The sequence below is a fragment of the Dipodomys merriami genome, unplaced genomic scaffold (assembly GCF_024711535.1).
Source record: "Dipodomys merriami isolate MVZ:Mamm:240054 unplaced genomic scaffold, mDipMer1.0.p SCAF_37, whole genome shotgun sequence".
Classification (NCBI taxonomy): Eukaryota; Metazoa; Chordata; class Mammalia; order Rodentia; family Heteromyidae; genus Dipodomys; species Dipodomys merriami.
In genome coordinates, this window is record NW_027205270.1 from 518,717 (window position 1) to 537,013 (window position 18,297).

The following is an 18,297-nucleotide window of genomic DNA, read 5'->3' on the forward strand; positions in this document are numbered from 1 at the left end:
AAAATAAAAAAACACCAAAAAAAGTCAATTACAAAAAAAAAAATAGTTTCTGGGCTGGGAAGGTGGTTCAATGGTAGAGTGGCTTGTCTTGCATGCATGAGATCCTGGGTTCAATTCCTCAGCACCACATAAGCAGTAAAAGCTGGAAGTGGTTCTGTGGCTCAAGTGGTAGAGCGCTAGCCTTGAGTTGAAGAGCTGAGGGATGGCACCCAGGCCCAGAGCTCAAGACCCACGACCAACAACAAGAACAAAAAAAGTAGTTTCCATCCATTATGGTTGTTTTGTGGGGATTGGGTAGATAGAACTTCTCGTGCTTTCATTCCAGACATGGAGGTTGGGCATAAAGATTTGATAGCAAATTATTCTAGATAACAAGGGTCCTGAAAACCCTTGCATTCTTAACTCACTCTCCTGAACCTCATTCCTCAGGATTACCTGCAGCCTCTTGCCTCCCTAGAAAGAAGACTGGCAGGAATATTTAATGTAGTTCTAAATATTAGCAGCATATTAGAGAACCAACCACGTAGGAGATTTTGTAAACTATCTATGTCTGGGCCCTAAACCAGATGGACTCATTTGAATGCTGGGGTAACTCCTCTGTACTGTTACTTTTTCTCCTAGGACTGTAGATGTGGCACAGTGGTAAAGCTCTTGTCCAGCAACATAGATGCCCTGGGTTCAAACCCCATTTCTACCACCAGACAAAAAAAGGCACTGAGTTAATAAGTTTTATATATCAATAAGAAACACAATGAGACCCTTAAAAAACATTGTGAATAAACCAATGATTTCCAGAAGGGAATTAAATAATTAAATATATAACCTTTGTGAATCAAAGAGCCAGATTGGAATGTGATTGCCACGATTAGCAAACATTTAAAATCATCATATCCAAATGCTAGCAAAGGTTTAACTAGTTCTCTCATCAATAGTGAATGCAGAGAGAGCGCTTATCTGTTTGGTCCTAAGCTCCGCATCTTGTTAAGGAACAGAAACCTAACAGGCAGAGGTCGAGTGACTGTCCCACAGCCACGGCTTCTATGGGTGGCGTGCCTACTTCATTTCTAGTGAAAATGCATGTAAAAAACCTCTTCTGGAATGTGGTTGGAAATTTAAATCAATAGCCAAAAATATTCATTCCCTTTCATCGAATAATATTTTGTTTTTTTGAGACAAGGTATTCCTATGCAGCTCAGGCTGGCCTCTACCCTGTGGTCCTCCTGCCTCCGCTGGGAGTACAGTCAGGCAGGCCTTCTCTTACCTCCAGCATCTACTAATCCTATCTGCAGAAATCCATTCCAGGTAGATAACCTGAGCCGAGCCGTGTTGCTCTCTCCAGCACGGGTCACGGCAGCCTGCATGGGCTGTGTGACGCTGGGCTGTCGCTACGTCATAATGCATGTTTGGTACATAGACTGGCAGTGAGAGCTAGCTCGTAATACAACGCTAAAGGACCAAGAGATCCGAAAATGTGTGCGATGCGTGTGGTCTCGCAATAGACCCCGGTTGCTGCGGGCGGCGACACGGTGATTGTGATTTCCACATTGAACTTTTCTGTTTTCTACTTAGGGGATCCGAATAAACGCCGTGCCGCCGGCTGCGCCGTTGCGGTTTCCGGGGCAGAGGGCCCGCGGAGCCACGCGGAGGCGGGCGGGGTCGCGGGGCGCGCCGGGTTCCATCCCGCCGCGAGCCGAGCGAGCCCCTTCGGAGGCCCCGAGGCCGCGCCATGGAGAAGGCGGGCGGCGGCGGAGCGCCCCCCGGGGATGCGGCCGCACGCGCTCGGCTGCCTTCCGAGCCCGGGGCGCTCGGCGGGAGCTTCAGCCGCCGGGCCTCGGCGTGGTCCTGGGATGGGTCTGTCTGCGCGGGCAGGGAGTGGCGGCTGACTCGGCACGTCTCGCTGCCGCGAAGGCTCACGTGGACCCGGAGTAATTCCACGAGCCAGCAGCGCAGGTGGGCGGGCGGGCCCCCGGCGTGGCGCCCCTCGGCGGGGCCCGGAGGGGGTGGGGCAGGTGCTGCGCCCCGGGGCGGCCCGGCTCGAGCTCACCTCCCGGGCTGCGGCCGGGTGACCGCCCTCACCGCGCGGACTCCCTTCCTCCGGCCGCCGGGCCCGGCCCCGCTCACTCCCGCCCCGCGCCGCCCTCAGCCCCGGCGAGCTGTCCGACTACCACACCTTTGGAAAGTACTCCGAGCTGTTCGCCGCCGCGGTGGGCAACGTAGAATGGCTGCGGTTCTGTATCAATCCGGACCGCCAGGAAATCTTGGCCGATGACAAGGTAACGCCTTGAAGTGTGGAAGCAGGAACCAAGGCCCTCCCGCACACCCCGAAAAGAGCTCCTCCTACGGTGGTCGCCGGACAAAGGTGGGGCACGCGTGGAGCTCCGATTCACCTTGAGTAGGAAGCCCATTAGGGGGTGGGTGCTCCGACACCCAGCAGGAGTGGGAAAGGAGCGTGAGCTATTCGGGCACAGGCTAGGCTGTGGGCCTTCGGGCCCCGCTCAGCCTTCTCCTGCCCAACCCGAATCCCACAGGGCTTCACAGCCATCCATTTGGCGGCCCAGCGTGCCAGGCTGTCATGTATACAGGTCTTGGTAGAAGAATACAAGTTTCCTGTCGATCTACCCACCAACGATTGCCAGACACCCCTGCACCTGGTCATCCATAAGGACAACAAGACCATGGCTGTCCCCTGCATTGACTACCTGCTCCAGAAAGGGGCAGCCATCAATTCGTGAGTGCAGTCTGCTTCAGGAGGGAGGTTTGGGAGCCTGGGCAGGCAGGCCAGCTGGCAGGTTCATGGAAGATGGGGAGTGGGGAAGGGAACAGGGATTTGGTTCCATATAATGCAGTGGAGCCCACAGTCCTATCATGGTTAGGATCCTGGGCTTTAGGAGTAGAAATACCCAGTTTATATCTCCAGCTTTGCCATTTACTAGCATACAGTAAGACATTAGCCAAATCACCCAACCTGTCAACCTCACTGCTCTTTCCAGGCCTATGTGTACATTGGAAACACCTTGAAGGCTAGCTAGATGCTAGTAGCTTACACCTGCAATCCTAGGTACTCAAAAGGTGGAGATTTGAGGATTAATGTTCCAAAGCTACCCTGGGCAGAAAAAGTCCATGAGATTATCTCAAATTGAAAATATCCAGCACTAAAAGCTAGAAGCAAGTGTGGCTCAAGTGGTAGAGCTCCAGCCTTGAGTGAAAAAGCCAAGTGAGACTGTGAGGTGCTGAGTTCAAGCCCCAGTACTGGCAGGTGTGTGTGCATGTGCACACACACAGACACACACAAAACAACAACAACAAAATCAATGCTAATGTTTCATTCCAAAGGTTGTGACTTAATGTTTTTGGCATCTTCCTGTCCTGGGCTTTGGAACTCTTAAAAGAAACCCAGGTGTTTCTAATTCCCAGTTAACTGTCCCCAACTAAATTTACCTATTGCATAAATTCTTAGGATAACTGAGAAAATACATGACATATAATGGACTGTGTTCATTTAAAATATTTATCAAAAAAGGTCATTCTCACCATGGAAATGACCCACTGCTATCTATGAAAAGTGCATTTTGGGGCCAGCTGCTGGTAATTCACACCTGTAACCCTAGGTACTCAGGAAGCCTTGAGCAAAAAAGTGACAGTGGCCAGGCCAAGTTCAAACTTGGGATGAGGGGGTCAACAAGTATTCCTAATAAACTGTTCTATCCCTTTAAAATTATCAAAAATGGAGTACACACTATGTACTATGAGCTAATAAATACTATTTCAGAATTGGGGGTTAGCAGTTAATACACAGTACTGGTCCCTTCTCTCAGAAAGGGACTTGACATTCTAAGTGCAGAAACAGATAGAAAATCAGCAACAAGTAACGGGACAGAATTCCCATACAACATGGGATGTGGTCAGTGAAAGGCATAAAAAGGATGATGGAGTGGGGAGGATCTATTTTGGAAGAGTTAATCACCTCTAAGAAGGTGTTTAAATTTTAATTTAAAGGCTGAGTAAGCCAGACATGCAAAGAACCTGGGGAAAGTGTTCCAGGCAGAGGGAAAATCAAGTCAAAGGCTATGTGTTGGGAGTGAGTGGGGCATGATCAGAGGATGAGCTGGAGGAAGAAGCTGGCCCAGGTCTGCAGAGCCCGAGAGCCAGGGGAAGGGGCAGATGTGGCAGACTTGTTTGACTAGATGAGGTTGGTAGCTCTAAACTGACCCAGGTCTCCTTCCAGCAGTTCTGAACTGTCACATGCCTCCTAAAGAAAGATGTTCCCTGTTCATTTAGTCTAATCCTTCCTACCATAGAGCAACTTGAAGTCCAGAGAGGTAAAGGGACATTGCCAGGGTCATCTAATAGGTGGTGCTGGAGTGAGCCCTTAGAAGCTTGCTTACCCGCCTATCTGATGAGCCAGGTACCTTTGTCCTTCTTTCTGCGCTCTCTCCTCATGGTGGGACCCTCCACAGTGTGACATGCAACCGTTCCACACCCTTGCACCTGGCAGCCTATGATGGCATGCTGACATGCATGAAGGTCCTGGTGCAGAATGGTGCTGATGTCCATGCCCGAGATGCCACAGGCTGCAAGCCCATCGACTACTGCAAAATATGGAACCACCGTTCCTGTGCCCGGTGAGGGTGTGGGAAACACCAGCAGCCTGCCAACCCTCCCCACCCGCTGCCCTCTCCCCCCAGACCCCACCCAAGGCTGAGCCTTTTATGAGGAAGCTCTACACCCAAGATATTGGCAGGACTTTTGCCAGGCTTTAACTCTTGAGGTTGAACATCACCCTCTGTCCTGTTCTTAAGGCTTCTCCTTCAGAGGGTCATGATCAGACCATGAGACACTTTCCTCTTTCTCTCCAAAGGATATAATATGCCAGGGGGCCTCTGGTCAGTGGGTCATCTTGCTCTTCCCTACTCTGGTAGCTCCTCCCATACCATCCATACCTTCAGCAGCCACCAGTCCTCCTAACCAGCGTAGAAGCTCTGTACCTGTGCGGTGACATGTCCTCACCCTGGTGCCAGGTTCTTGAAAGATGCCATGTGGAAACATGATAAGAAGGATTTTGCCTGTGAGATGGAGAAACTGAAGCACCTCAAGAACAAGTTGATGTCCATGGAGCAAGACTACCTGATAAAACAGCAAGTAAGAGGGAAGCCAGGCAGGGCCAGGCACTGCTGCTATGCAGACATGTGGGCATAGAGGCAGGGACCTACCTGCTCTAGTGACAAGAGTGGTTAGCACTCATGCCCAGAGTGGGAGCTCTTTCCTCCACCGAACCCCACCCTTCTATTCTGCTAAAATTCCTTCCTTCTTTAGGTCAAAGGTCTTGTGTAGCATTAGAAAGCAAAAGCAGCCTAAATTAGTAAGTTAATGAGGCCTTTCTGGTATACTGCCCACTCAGGATGAGAGCCTCTAATAAGGTCAGGGCCCTGCCTATTATTAGAACTCATGTCTCCACAGACACTTAGCACTCACTCTAAACTCAAGAAGCTTAGAGGCAAGGGAGAAAGTAAGACATGGTCCCTCTTCTGATGGAAGGGATGCTTACAGGTCTTTGAGTATCGGCAGCCTCGTGGGTTGGCAATACAAAGTAGGGAAGGCCTGATGGAAGGAAAAGCCATGTGGAGAGGCATAGGAGAACATGGGAACACAACGTACAGTGAAAACAGCAAACTTGGGGATCATATGGAAGTTGGAAGCTGGGCACTGGTGCCTCTCATCTGTAATCCTAGCTACTCAGGAGGCTGAGATCTGAGGACTGTGGATGAAAGCGAGCCCAGGCAAGAAAGTCTGTGAGACTCTTACATCTAATTAACCACCAAAAAGCTGGAAATAGAGCTGTGCTTCAAGTAGTAGAGTGCCAACCTTGAGAAAAAAAAAAGCTAAGGGACAGTGTTCAGGCCTGAGTTCAAGCTCCAGTACCAGCACTCACACACAGATGTGAGTTAAGAGATGGACAGGGATTCATATTAATGAAAGACTGACTAGAACTGGGATGGATTTTACACAGGATGCAAACTAAAACAACCAGAAAACCCAGACAGATACTTGCAATCTTTAAGTGGGTCTCAATGTGGAGAGGGCTCTAGGACCGTGTGACTATTCCCCAACTCCAGCTGTATTCTAGCTGCATTTCTCTGCATGGATTCCATGACTCTGTCACAAAACTAATAGTCACACACATGTCCAGAAGAGGCAAAGCCCATCTGTTTCCTGTGGCCCTAACCCTTCTCAGAAGCCCCTTGCAGACACCCACTCAATCTCTTGTTGGCTAGGGAATCTCTGATGGCCTCAATTGTATCCAATGTGTCCACTCTATTCCAATGACTGGAAAGCCATATGTTGATTTACTCATGTCTAGGGCAAGGCTGATGGAATTAGGATGATTGGCTTAGCCTAATCAGAAACTGCTCCTGAAGCTGGGTCAATCTCTCCAAAGCCTGATTGCTTAGCAACAGTCTGGAAGTGAGACACTTTGAGACAGTAAGGTGAAGAGATTTGGGGGCAGGTGGAAGTTTCACTGAGGTAGAAGCAAGGATAGAACTCTGTCATTACCTACCACCCAGCCTGGGAGCAGTACTGATTGGATCCACCCACACCAGATATCTCAAGGATCATCACTTCCCCCAACTCCAGGCCTTCCAAACTTTTTACTTTCTCCTTCTGGGGTCAAGGAATAGTTTGTACTTCTCATTTACTTGCCCACATCAAACCAGAATCTCTTGTTTCAGGACATGTCTTCATTACCAGACTAGGAATCCCTTTGTGGGGAGAAGATTTGATGTCTCACAAAGCTTGGTATATTCCTAGGCAGGAAGGGCTTCTCCCTCCTCTTCAAGGACAATAGAGGTCACACCTCATTAGGGTGTGAAGCTTTGTCTCCCCCGTTGGCCCAGCAGCTTCCTCAAAGCAAGGGCTTTTTCCTCCAAGGCTCCCACAAGGCAGACATTTCTCTCATCAAATTCAGGGTTCTCTATAGCCACAGGGCCTCCTTCACACAAGTACAAGAACAGCCCTCTACCCCTTCTGTTGATGCAGAAAGAACAAAGCATTCAGAGAGACACTGAGTTCAGCAAGTGGCTCCATTCCAAGAAACAATGCCAACCCCTGATCTCCAGCTCCACGCAAGAGGCTCGTGCCCAACCTCAATTCTTTGCTCTCTCAACAACCTCAGGAACCAAGGGGGTCCGCCGCACTGTGGAGACACGCCTGCAAAGTTTACTGCTGCAGCCTAAGATATTGCCTAAGCCCTTTAATCCATTCCTCATCCATCAGCGGCCCAAGTCATGGAATCGTAGCAGTAACCCTGATACACCCCCTCCCACTGACATCAGCTGCCCACAGGGCATCCGCCTGGGTGTGCATCCAGACCCTCACAGGGAACACGACTTCAGCAGCTTCCTAGAGGTGATTCAGGATGCCCATGGCCTTATGAGACTGCACACTGTGGATGGCCACTGGGTGGCACCCCTGCCCCAGCTGCCTTTCAAGGTGATCGTTGACTCGCTGTTCCCAAAGTCGCAGCCATACAGGATGAAGGTGCCTGAGGGCTTACATCCTATAAGCGTACTGAACCTGACACAGAAGCGGCAGGTGGGCCAAGATACCTGGATTGACGGTGTGGCTATGAACCTGCGTGAGACATTTGACGAAGCCTTCCTGCTAGCACTGCAAGCTCAAGTGCTGCCCTCTCCTCCACAGTCCTCATAAAGTTATATTGGTAGCCTCTACCCGAGGCAGTGGAAATGTGGTAATTCATGTTGTGTGGGGGGAAAAAAAATAGGCTCGAGTGCCCATTGACTTCCCTTCTAAGCTCAAGGACAGGAAACCTCCACCCCCAAACCCAGATTCCAGGCCTCCCTCCTTCACAAATTAGGGCAGAGCTCCCACATTCACACAGCACGCTATCCTCCACCCCTCTCCCAGCCCAATGGGGATAAGGCTTCCAGGATCAAGGCACCAAGGGAAAATTCTGCCCTGTGTTCAGGTTGTCCTTCTGTGGGCTCAAAGCCTCATTCTTCATCTACAGATCCATACAGCATGAAGGACAGCTAATATGTCACCCTGGCATGAGCACGCCTGCTACTATGGGTGCCATCCCTTGCTCCTAGCTGCCATGGGGGGGGGGTCAGCAGTTTAGGGAAGCATGGGCATCATATCTGGGGGAGAGGGTGGAAGAACATGTGTATTTGAGGAAAAGATGAAAGTGACTTAAACTTCCTCCAGGAAGTCATCCTTGATACCCTGTAGTCCCCTTGTACACATCATTGATCATTCATTAAACAAACATTTATTGAGTGCTTTTCATGCGCCAAGTGACAAACTAGGCACTGTTGATACAAAAAAAATCCAAGGATAGTTCCTGCCCTCAAGGAGCTTACAGTCTAATGGGAGACAGACCATAAAGCAGGCAAGTGAGCCTGGAATGATCTGTGGGGTGCACTGAGGTGGGGATAGGAGATATTCAAAGCTTCTTGGAGGAAGTAAAATCTAAGTCATAACTTGAGAAAGTACCAATGTGATTAGTAGAAAGGAGAACCAAAGTTGCAAGAGAGAACCATGGTATATCTATATTCCAGAAGATGACCCACAAAGCAAAAAGGCAATTGATAAGGCCAGAGAGGTAAGCAGGGTTGCTGCTATGTGTCTCAAGCCATGCTAAGGGGTCTGGAACTTTATCCTGCAGTGGGAGCCATAGAAGGTTTTAGACTAGGAGTGAGTTGGTCAGTGTACATTTTAGAAAGATAACTCCAGCTGGCCATGGGATAAGTACAGGAGGTTACCTCAATAAACCAGGTAAAAGTTGATGACTGTGGGAATGGCTCAAATCAAGTGATGTTAGCAAGATAGACTTGGCAGTTTTCAGAAACTGGCTGTATGAAACTGAGAATGTGAGGATAGAAAGCAAATGCTCCATCTGGCTCTTGAGTGATAGTAGGTTCAAGGTAGGTACCCCAAAGGGCAAGGTTATAGAGAACAGCAGCAGATGCTGTCTGGGCCATGGATGAGAGCTATCTGTGTACTCAGGAGACAGAACTATGATTCAAAAGACAGGAAGGACGCTGGGGTTGGAGGTCAATGCTGTGTTCCTCCAGAGTCCCTGAAGCCATCAACATTGATGGTCTTCCCCAGGGACCCAAAACAGAACCCTGAGAGGCCCCAGTATGTCTGGGGCGAGGAGAGAAGCCTGCACAAGAGACTGTAAGGACAGCCAGAGGTAGAGGGCCAGCCAGCCACAGAAGTACCAGGAAAGTACAATTCAAGAAGCAGGCAGTAATAAGACATGTCACCTGATGTTGGGATCAGGTAGGGTTAGGGTAGGAGGACTCCACTGGATTTAGCCCACGAAAGTCTCTAGACAGTCATGGGGGAGCACTGACTGGCGGTAGAGTGAAGGTAAGGGGTGAAACCACACCACCAGAGAGAGGAACAAAGAAAAGGACAGCAAAGGAGAACCGTCAGCCCACTGTCAGCCATCGCTTTGTGCCCTCTACCTTCTCCACTCCTTTCTGCATAGCAGAAAAGGGCTTGGCAATCTCACTCCCATTGTAAGACCAAAGTGTGCCAGTCCTCCCAGGGAAAGGGGAAGTCTGGAACCGTTAATGGAACAGAATTGGAAAAGTTGAAGGGCCGTGGAGGGACTTCAGGCATGACACAGAAGATCTTCAAGCACACGCATCTTTCCAGTGGCTTAAAGGTGCCATGTGTGTGCAGTCCATCTCTGTTCCTACCAGCCTTACTGTGAGGTATAGGACATGGCAGATGACGGCTGTCATGGAGACTTCATTCTAATGTGTTTGTTAAGTACTTACAAGGCACTGTAGTTGTAAGTGCAAGGTCAACAAATGCTGTAGCCTGCCTTTTTAGGTGGCACAGGCCCTCATATCAGGAGCCAGGAGCACACATAACAGAGACTTTGTGTGCTCAGAGTGACAAACAGCCTAGCCCAACAATTCCATGTCTTAAAAACCAGGCTATAGCCCAGGCTGCCTGAAAGCCAATTTTAATTTTTCTTTAAGCCTGAGAGAGAATTTTACCAGAAACCACTCCCTTTCCTCAAATAAAGACATAAATAGAATACTGTACATGTACATCTGAAAGACCCAGTCCTAAACTGACTCCTTTCCTATTCCCAGCGTGATAATCACAGAGCCTTGGGGAAAGAAGAGCTGAAAGAAGAGGGAGGTGCATGAGAAAGCCTGCCTTTACCTCCACCCCACTCCTCACCCAGGCTCTGCTGCTTAGCTCTGCTCCCTTCTCACTAAGGGCTACAAGAAGGGCTTCTTTGGAAGGGGGAGCCCAGGCCCAGAAGAGGAGACCCTGCAGTATAAAGCTGGGCCAGTCCAGGCAGAAGGTTAGCGGGAAGAAAAGAAGATGAACTTTTGGGGTATTAAGGCAAACAATGCCACCTAGAATCTTTATTCAAATGGGAACCAGCAATTAGACAAAAATCACAGTTCAACAGCAAAAAACCATTTCTCTTGGAAATGCCAAGCCATGGCTGTCCCTATGGCCATCTGTCCAGAGAAGTTATCATCAGCCTTCTCCAGCTTCATAGACCCTGCCCCTGCCCGGCTGCCCCTACTGGAGGGGGAGAGAAGGGCCAGGGACATGGCCTCCTGGCTAAGTAGGCTCTGCCACCCTCCAGGTGCCCTTTGGCAGCCCCTGGCAGCATCGGATCCGAGCCAAGCTGAGCCCCAAGGAGGGTGGGGATGGGGCTTCACAGCTGAGGGGAGGGAAGCCCTGGCTTGCAGTAGTGCCCTCCAGACTCCTGGCCACTACTGGCACAGAGGCCCAGGGGCCCAACTCTCCTGATCTTGTCCCCACATACCCTCCCCAAGGGGGTCAGTATATCTTCTGACGACTGGGTAGAATAGCCTCTTTGATGAAGGAGAAGACAACGAGGATCCCTAAGCGTTTGCCCCGCTTGCCTTTGGTGAAGTAATTGGAGACCACGTCATCTGTGGAGACACAGGCAGGAAGATGAGTGTGTGTGTGTGTGCGCGTGTGTGTGTGTGCGCGCGCACATGAACACTGTTCACCCATTCTTGAGTCCCAGTGTTTCATCATAGGGCTAGGCTCTGCTTCCCCCAGCTGACTTGAGCCTTGTTGTTATTCCCCAATGTGGAACCCCTTCTTACCGCCTGGCTGCATGGTGGAGGGCAGGACATTCTCTCCAGCCGAAAGTGACACAAAGAATGCAAACGGGATTATCCACAGGCAGAAAGTGAAATAGGCCAGGACCTGGCAACAAGAGAAGAGTGTCCTGAAGGTGCCAGGGGTGGGCTGGGGCTGTCACTATGGGTTTAGAGATGGTGGATGGTGCTCATGTGTCTGCCCCGATCTCTACAGGGACTGGAACATAGGAAACAGGACGTTTTCAGATGCAGATAATTCAATGGAAAAAGAAGGACAATAATGATGACTGAATGTGACCACATTCCCAAAAGAAGGGAAACTGTTCTTCCCTGAGGCTTCAAACTGGAATAGTAAGGTGTAGAAAACAAAAACAACCTTGGCAGTCCACTGAGGGGTGCTGAGTCTCAGGACCACAGCCCACTCTGCCCTGTGAGACCAGCCCTGTAACCCTTCAAGGGGACTCAAAGGACTTACTGGGATAATGGAAGCCATGTCTTCCCCATATCAGCCACACTGCTTTCAGAAATCATTTGTATTATGTTCCATGTTTTTAAAAATATGATTCTTATCTGGGCACCAGGGGCTCATGATTATAATCCTAGTTTCTCAGGAGGATGAGATCTGAGGATCATGGTTTTAAGTCAGCCAGCCCAGACAGGAAAGTCCATGAGACTCTTATCTCCAATTAACTGTTAAAAAAGCTCAAGGATAGTGCCCAGACCCCTGAGTTGAAGCCCTAGGACTGGCATGCACATACATTTTATATATATATATATATATATATATATATATATATATATATATATATATATATATATATATATATACACACACACACACACACATATAACATATATGTATATATATAATATACACACATACATATATATACACACATATATAAATATACTATATATCATCCTCAAATGGCTTGAGTTTCAGATCATAGCTAAGTTCTCAAGGTAAACCTCACACCTTACCTCTGAGAAAGGATAATATTCTTCTGCAAAAAACTGAAATGCTAGGTAATGATTCACCACCACTAGGCCTGTGGAGAGAACAGAGGCAGTCAGTTTGGAGGATTCAATGCAAAGTTGGCCATTTAAATTTCAAAAGGCCCTGGGGAGCTGGGAACCAAATCAGAGTATGGTTCTGGTCAAGTACAGAACTATCTACAACTTGGATCCCCATCTGTCAAGATGAAAGAATCAGCCTTAACCTGCCTACTGCAGAGGGCATTATGAGTAAAATTAGATGGGAGGTAAGAAAGCTTTGGCATGTTATAAAATGAAATTTCCTTGCTACATAATTCAAAGTGTTGTGATAATGAGCCTACTTTTTATTGGATGTAAAGTTCACTCATGGGCAGTAGATGGAGGAAAGTCACAGGTAAGCTGACTAGACTCCACTCCCTCCACCCTCCCCCACAACCTCTATAGGACTTTACTCAAAACTGGGCAGCAGTAAGAAGGCCTCCTCAAATAAAGGGACTCTCATACCCTGGGAACAGAAAGTCCAGTCTTAGGGTTCCTCAAAATACTGTGGAGGACCTTCCACATTGTACCCAGAGCGAGGCTCTGAATTGGTATGTTCTGGTCCCACATGCTCCTCCTCAGTGTATACATTTACAAAAAGGAACAAGTGTGCAGATTTTGGGAACAGGCAGCTCAGAGGGAGTCAGCTCTGCTCATTCTCAAAGTCGGATGAGAGCAGGCACTGGGAAGAATGCATTCACTGCATCTGACCCCTCACAGCAACTCCATGGCTCTTTCTCCTACTTGACTTAACCCTTTAAATGAAGACTACAGCCCTGCTATACCTAGCCACATACTAAGGGTAAAGGATACTGAAGCCATGTTGGTGAATGAGGCCCACAAGATCTTTCTGAAAAACTTCCTTAGGCATCTAAAGGGTTGAGTGACAAGAGAGCTAGAGGAGCTTGGGGGAGAGTACAGGGGGGTCCTTCCTGGAAGGACACAGAAGGAGTCTAGTTTCCATGGGAGGAAATCCTACACAAATGCAAATCCTACACAAGATGAAATCACACCAGGCCCTCAGGGAAAGAGGCCAGCCAAACTTTCAACTATAGCCTCCTACCCATAATCTCTTTTTTAAGGTTTCCTCCATCCCCAGATATAGAAAAGTATCTCTAAAACACCCTTATTCCATCTGTATCCTGCACCGATAGGTTGGCTATTAACCAAGAGAAAAGGCAATGTTGTGACTAAAAGCTTTCTGAAACCTTCACTATGAATATCTGCAAATATCTATAATCCTGTCAGAAACAACTTCTCTGATATTTCTGGAGTAGCTAAGGCCTAGAAAGGGGAAATGGTGTCAGAAAATGGGCTAAAGAAGGCTTGGATTGATCCCTGAGGGAGCTGCAAGTGCTGAGAACTCACTAGAAAAAGCCAGCCAGAAGGTGTTTGTGCCAGTCAGTGTCTGCAGGGGCCTCACAGTCCCCTTAGGCTCTACTTTTGACTATGACTTTGAACCAAAAGACTGGATGAGAAGCCAAAGGACTTCAGATATCATGAGTCAAGTGGTTTCCTACAGGCTAGAACTAATCAGCCAGAGACCCTGCTTCATCAACCCACAACCTCTTTTCCCTTCCCAAACCCTCCTTAAAACTGGCTTTCCAGCTTGAGCCTCTCATCCCAACAAGTTCTAGGCAGGTGCTAGGATCCTAAAGAGTCAGAAAGTCCATCATCCCCACCAGCCTGGCAGGCTGGAGAACCTCCTTGCTTTGCTGCCACCTCTGTATCCCCTTCAGTGCCCAGGATGAGCTGACACATCCATGTCAGCTGCCTCTCCAACCCTGCCCCTCTCACCGCAGGACAGGATGAAGTTTGGTGAGGTCAGCATGATGAAGGGGAACGTCTGGAGAAGGCCAAAGTAGACGAGGTTGGTGAAGAGGCCCACGCCAATCATGCTGGTGGGGAAGCGCTCAAAGACATACAGGCCAATCAGCACAGCTGTGGAGAACTGAAACAACCAGAGGCACAAGGTGCAGTGAACTTCTGGGAACCTGCCTAGACTCCCTACCCCCTCCCTCTCTCGGCAGCTCTAAGTTCATACTTCTGTCTTCTCATTTCAGCTAGACTTTCAATAACCTAAGGGAAATATCTCCCCCCCCCCAGTACTAGGGTTCGAACACAGGACCTTGTACTGGCTAGGCAAGTAAGGGCATCATCTCTGAACGTCATTTTGTCAAGGATTTTTGACAGCAACCCATAGTTTTGGAAAATATTTTGCATAATGATCCCAACATACAACACTCATATACATATGTGATCAGAATTCAAATTCAATTCTAGTCTTAAAATTTTTTTTTGTTTTGGGTACTGAGGATCAAACCCAGGGCCATATACATGCTAATGCTAAGCTAAGCAGAAGCTCCACTGCAGAGTTGCAACCTACACCCTATTCCACTAAAAAAAAAAAAAGGCTGAATATGACTTACTGAATCAATTATATATCAATAATAAATCATGCCTACAGTTTGGAAAATACTTCTGAAGGACCTATGGTCATCAGCACTTAACATGGAAGGAAGATCAAATTCCTTTTCCAACAAAACCCTAGACTTGGAGCTACTATCTTGTCTCACTATTAATATCCAAACTCAGGCCAGAGTTAAAGTAGCTGCAGATATTATGTGCATTGAGGGGTAATGGACTCCTCCTGTCCATACTCACTCTCACCCAACCCTCACCCCTCCCTGAAGCTGGTGGAAATCTAGACAGATTTCCAGCAATCAATCCCATGGCCTTGACAACAACTGCAAGTGCTGTATGCAGGAAGAGAAGCTGCTCATGAGGCTGAAGGAGAGCAGGGCCAGAGACAAGGAGGTGTTCCCTTTAGGAAGAGTCACTAAACCCTATTAGAAAGAGGGTGATGAACAAGCATTCAGAACTGTGCTCATGGTTCCTCTAAGGGCTAGGAGCATAGAATGTGGGAGACAACCAAGCAAAGGCAAAGCCATGGTCCTGTTAACAGAGAATGTACACTTAGCTGCATCTTCAGTAACAGCATAAGGTCTGCAGTGAAGCAGTGTAAGGAGGCCCGGAAGATCTGGGCCAGGGCTCAGGACAGGGAAGCCCTGGTCCCATAGCAGGAGGAAACAGCCCAGAAAAGGTTCTCATCATCCAGGCCAAACTGCATCCAATTCCTGCTTGAGGCAGTACAAAAGAGTGAGGATGATCCTGAGGAAAGCTGCCACTTACCCAGATCATGTACTTTATGATTCTGCTGGTGATCACTGTGTATTCTTCTATCAGTTCTGCCAGGTAGTAGAGTCCAGCAGCTGTTGGCGGGGGAAGGGGGGGAATGGGAGGATGGGAAGGAACATCAGTCAGGGTCACTCCTTTCATCCTGCCCTTCCCTCCTAGGGAGCTGGATCCCCATCAACTGTCCACAGACTCCAGAAAGTCAACAAGAAACCAAACAATCTCTGCATTGCCTTTCCAAATCTGGAAAGGCAGAACTTGGTCAGGGCAACTACAGAGAAAAAAAAAAACCTATAGAAATGAATGGAAGTCAAGCTTTTCACTTCTCCACACAAAGCTAACCTCTGGTCTAGAAAGCGCGATCTCATTCACCTATTTAATCAATACCTGTAGGGCACTTAGTATGGGCCAAGTGGCTTGACAGTGCAGCAGAACAAGACAGACAAGGGCCCTGCACCCCCTCCCCCAGGACGGGTGGTGGGAACCGGCAGGAAGGGGAGTCGGGCAATCCCAGAGGAGACAATGCTACCCCGTGACGAGCAGAAGAAACTGCTCGGCCACCAAACTCCTACGAAGGGCTTCCCCGAGGTGGGAGCTCAGCTGCGGCTGAATCCGGGAAGGGTGTCAAAGGTAGCGAGCCCGAGTACGAAACATCAGGGGGACTGGGCGGCCGGAGGTGTCAGGGAAAGGCGAGGCGCGGGGGCCCCCGAGAGTGGGAGCGGTTGGCGGTTCGCGGGCACCGGCGGACACTGAAGTCAGCCTCCCCCGGGCTCTGCCAGGAGGACTTTGTGACAGGCGGCAGGAGCCGCGCTCCGGCCAGGCTGCGGGCTCTGCAGCGGGGGCAGCACCGGGTGGGGTGGGCAGAGACCCGAGCGCCGGCCGGGGGTCCCGACTCGCTCCCGATCGCCCGCGGCGCGACCCCCGGGAAACACAGATGCCGGCCGGGGCGGGATCCCGCGAGGGCCCGGGTCGCGAACGCTCACCGACGGCCAGCGTGATGAAGGCCACCTGGATGAAGAGCGACAGCCAGCTCAGCACGTACATGAACCACATGGCGCCCCTGCCCCGCCCGCCCCCTGGCCGCCGGGACGGGCCTGCGCGCTCGGGCTCCGGCGACACGGAGCCGCCACTGCCGCCACCGCGTCCCCGCCCCACGGACGGGCGCCGGCCGTGCGCCGCCGCCGAGAGGAGCCCGGCCCGAGCGCCGCCCTCGGTCGGGCTCGCACTAGCGCCGCCCTCCGGCTCGGAGGACCAAGCGCTGCTGCCGGGCCTTCGCCAAATCCCCCCCCCCCTCCCCCCCACACCACCCGGGGCTTTACAAAGGGTGGCAGCAGCTGCGGTGTCCTGAACGAGGGGCGGTCCCCGCCGAGGAGAGAGGCGCTCCACCCCCGGCCTCCTCCCGGGGCTCTGTTACGCAGGCTCCGAGTGCAGGTTGCGCGCTGGCCTTTCTATTGCCATCACTGGTAACCAACCCTGCTAAAGATCACACTCTTAAGTGCATAAAGAAAATCGATCCGACCATGCGAATATTGTTCTGAGTGGGAAAGTTGGCACCAAGGGATAGGTGAAATCTCTTCTTCCTTCCTTCCTTCCTTCCTTCCTTCCTTCCTTCCTTCCTTCCTTCCTTCCTTCCTTCCTCTCTCTCTCTCTCTCTCTCTCTCTCTCTCTCTCTCTCTCTCTCTCTCTCTCTCTCTCTCTCTCTCTCTCTCTCTCTCTCTCTCTCTCTCTCTCTCTCTCTTCTTCCGTTCTTTCTTTCCCATTCCTGGGGCTTGAACTCAGGGCTGCCGCTGAGTGTTGTTGAGCCACTTACTCTACTCCCGGCTTTGAGGTGGTTAATTGGAAATGAGAATCTCATGGACTTTCCTGTCTGCACTGGCTTCGAACTGCGATCCTTGGATAGCAGCCTTCTGAGTAACTAGGATTACAATCGTGAGCCACCAGCAACCGGCCAAAGCACCTTTAATTGGCCTTGTCTCAGTCCTGGCCTGAGTTCAGTTAGGGAGTGCCTTAGGCGCAGACAGCACCCCTGAGAGTTACTGAGGATGTACAAGTAAAGACCCACTTCTTGTTGAGAAGTCCCCCATCTAGTGGCCAAAGTTAGTAGACAAAAAAGTACGCACAACAGGATTCTAACAGGCTTATTTCAAAATCCTAGTTTGTTTTGTTTAGTGCAGTTTCCAGTAGTGTATGTAACCCAGCCTGACCTTGACCTCTAGGTCATCCTGCCTCAGCCTCCTGAGAGCTAGGATATGAAGTGTGCTTCACCATGACTGGCCAGAATCATATTTTTATGCATAAAAATAAATTAATACAAAACAATCAAGCATAGAAATACCATGTGATCCAGTAATTCAGCTCCTGAGTATATAACTGAAAGAGATGAGAAAGTAAGCCAGGGTAGTGGTTTACAACTATAGCCCAGCACTCAGGAGCTTGAAGTAGGAGGATCCTAAATTTGAGGCTACCTGGGAGGTGCTGGTGGCTCACACTGTAATCCTAGCTGTTAAAGAGACTGAGATATAAGGATTTGGGTTCAAAACCAGCCCAGACATACAAATCTGTGAGACTCTTTTCTCCAGTTAATACCAAAAGTCAGGAGTGGAGGTTTGGTTCATGTGGTAGAGCACCAGCCTTGAGTGAAAAAGCAAAGCAAGAGTATGAGGACCAACATGCACACACATAATGGAGAGAGTAGAGATATTTGCACCTTAATGTTCATAGCAACAGTATTCATACTAAGCAAAAATTGGAAATAACCAAAAATCCATCAATGGATGAAAGTATAAGCAAAATTTGGCAAATAAATACAACGAATCTTACTTATTGTTAAAAAGAATACTGTGACAATGCTAAAACATTGATGTTAAATGGCAAGAACCAATTACTTGAACTGTGAACTTTGAAGAGACTATGCTAAGCGAAATAATACTGT

At 49.5% G+C, this 18,297-nt stretch overlaps 2 protein-coding genes across 2 annotated transcripts; one reads left to right on the forward strand and one right to left on the reverse strand.

Annotated features, from left to right (window-relative positions):
* The first annotated feature begins 1,618 nt into the window (after positions 1–1,618).
* On the forward strand, positions 1,619–8,038 carry Ankrd53 (ankyrin repeat domain 53). The gene is made up of 6 exons (XM_069988925.1): positions 1,619–1,950; positions 2,144–2,273; positions 2,529–2,728; positions 4,458–4,622; positions 5,019–5,139; positions 7,036–8,038. Exons 1-6 carry the CDS (start codon positions 1,727–1,729, stop codon positions 7,705–7,707), a joined length of 1,512 nt encoding a protein of 503 aa, XP_069845026.1. The 5' UTR covers positions 1,619–1,726; the 3' UTR covers positions 7,708–8,038.
* Positions 8,039–8,264: 226 nt separating this feature from the next.
* On the reverse strand, positions 8,265–16,524 carry Tex261 (testis expressed 261). Its single transcript, XM_069988927.1, has 6 exons — positions 16,349–16,524; positions 15,363–15,442; positions 13,968–14,121; positions 12,117–12,184; positions 11,139–11,241; positions 8,265–10,958 (listed from the first exon to the last, which is right to left on the reverse strand). Exons 1-6 carry the CDS (start codon positions 16,416–16,418, stop codon positions 10,843–10,845), a joined length of 591 nt encoding a protein of 196 aa, XP_069845028.1. The 5' UTR covers positions 16,419–16,524; the 3' UTR covers positions 8,265–10,842.
* Between the last annotated feature and the right edge of the window lie 1,773 nt (positions 16,525–18,297).

Coding starts and splice junctions, on each gene's coding strand:
- Ankrd53 (XM_069988925.1), top strand. CDS start 1,727: ATGGAGAAGGCGGGCGGCGGCGGAGCGCCCCCCGGGGATGCGGCCGCA. Junction 2,729..4,457: donor AAAGGGGCAGCCATCAATTC/GTGAGTGCAGTC, acceptor GACCCTCCACAG/TGTGACATGCAACCGTTCCA. Junction 4,623..5,018: donor AACCACCGTTCCTGTGCCCG/GTGAGGGTGTGG, acceptor CCCTGGTGCCAG/GTTCTTGAAAGATGCCATGT.
- Tex261 (XM_069988927.1), bottom strand. CDS start 16,418: ATGTGGTTCATGTACGTGCTGAGCTGGCTGTCGCTCTTCATCCAGGTG. Junction 14,122..15,362: donor TCATAAAGTACATGATCTGG/GTAAGTGGCAGC, acceptor TGGTTGTTTCAG/TTCTCCACAGCTGTGCTGAT. Junction 10,959..11,138: donor CTCCACCATGCAGCCAGGCG/GTAAGAAGGGGT, acceptor GTGTCTCCACAG/ATGACGTGGTCTCCAATTAC.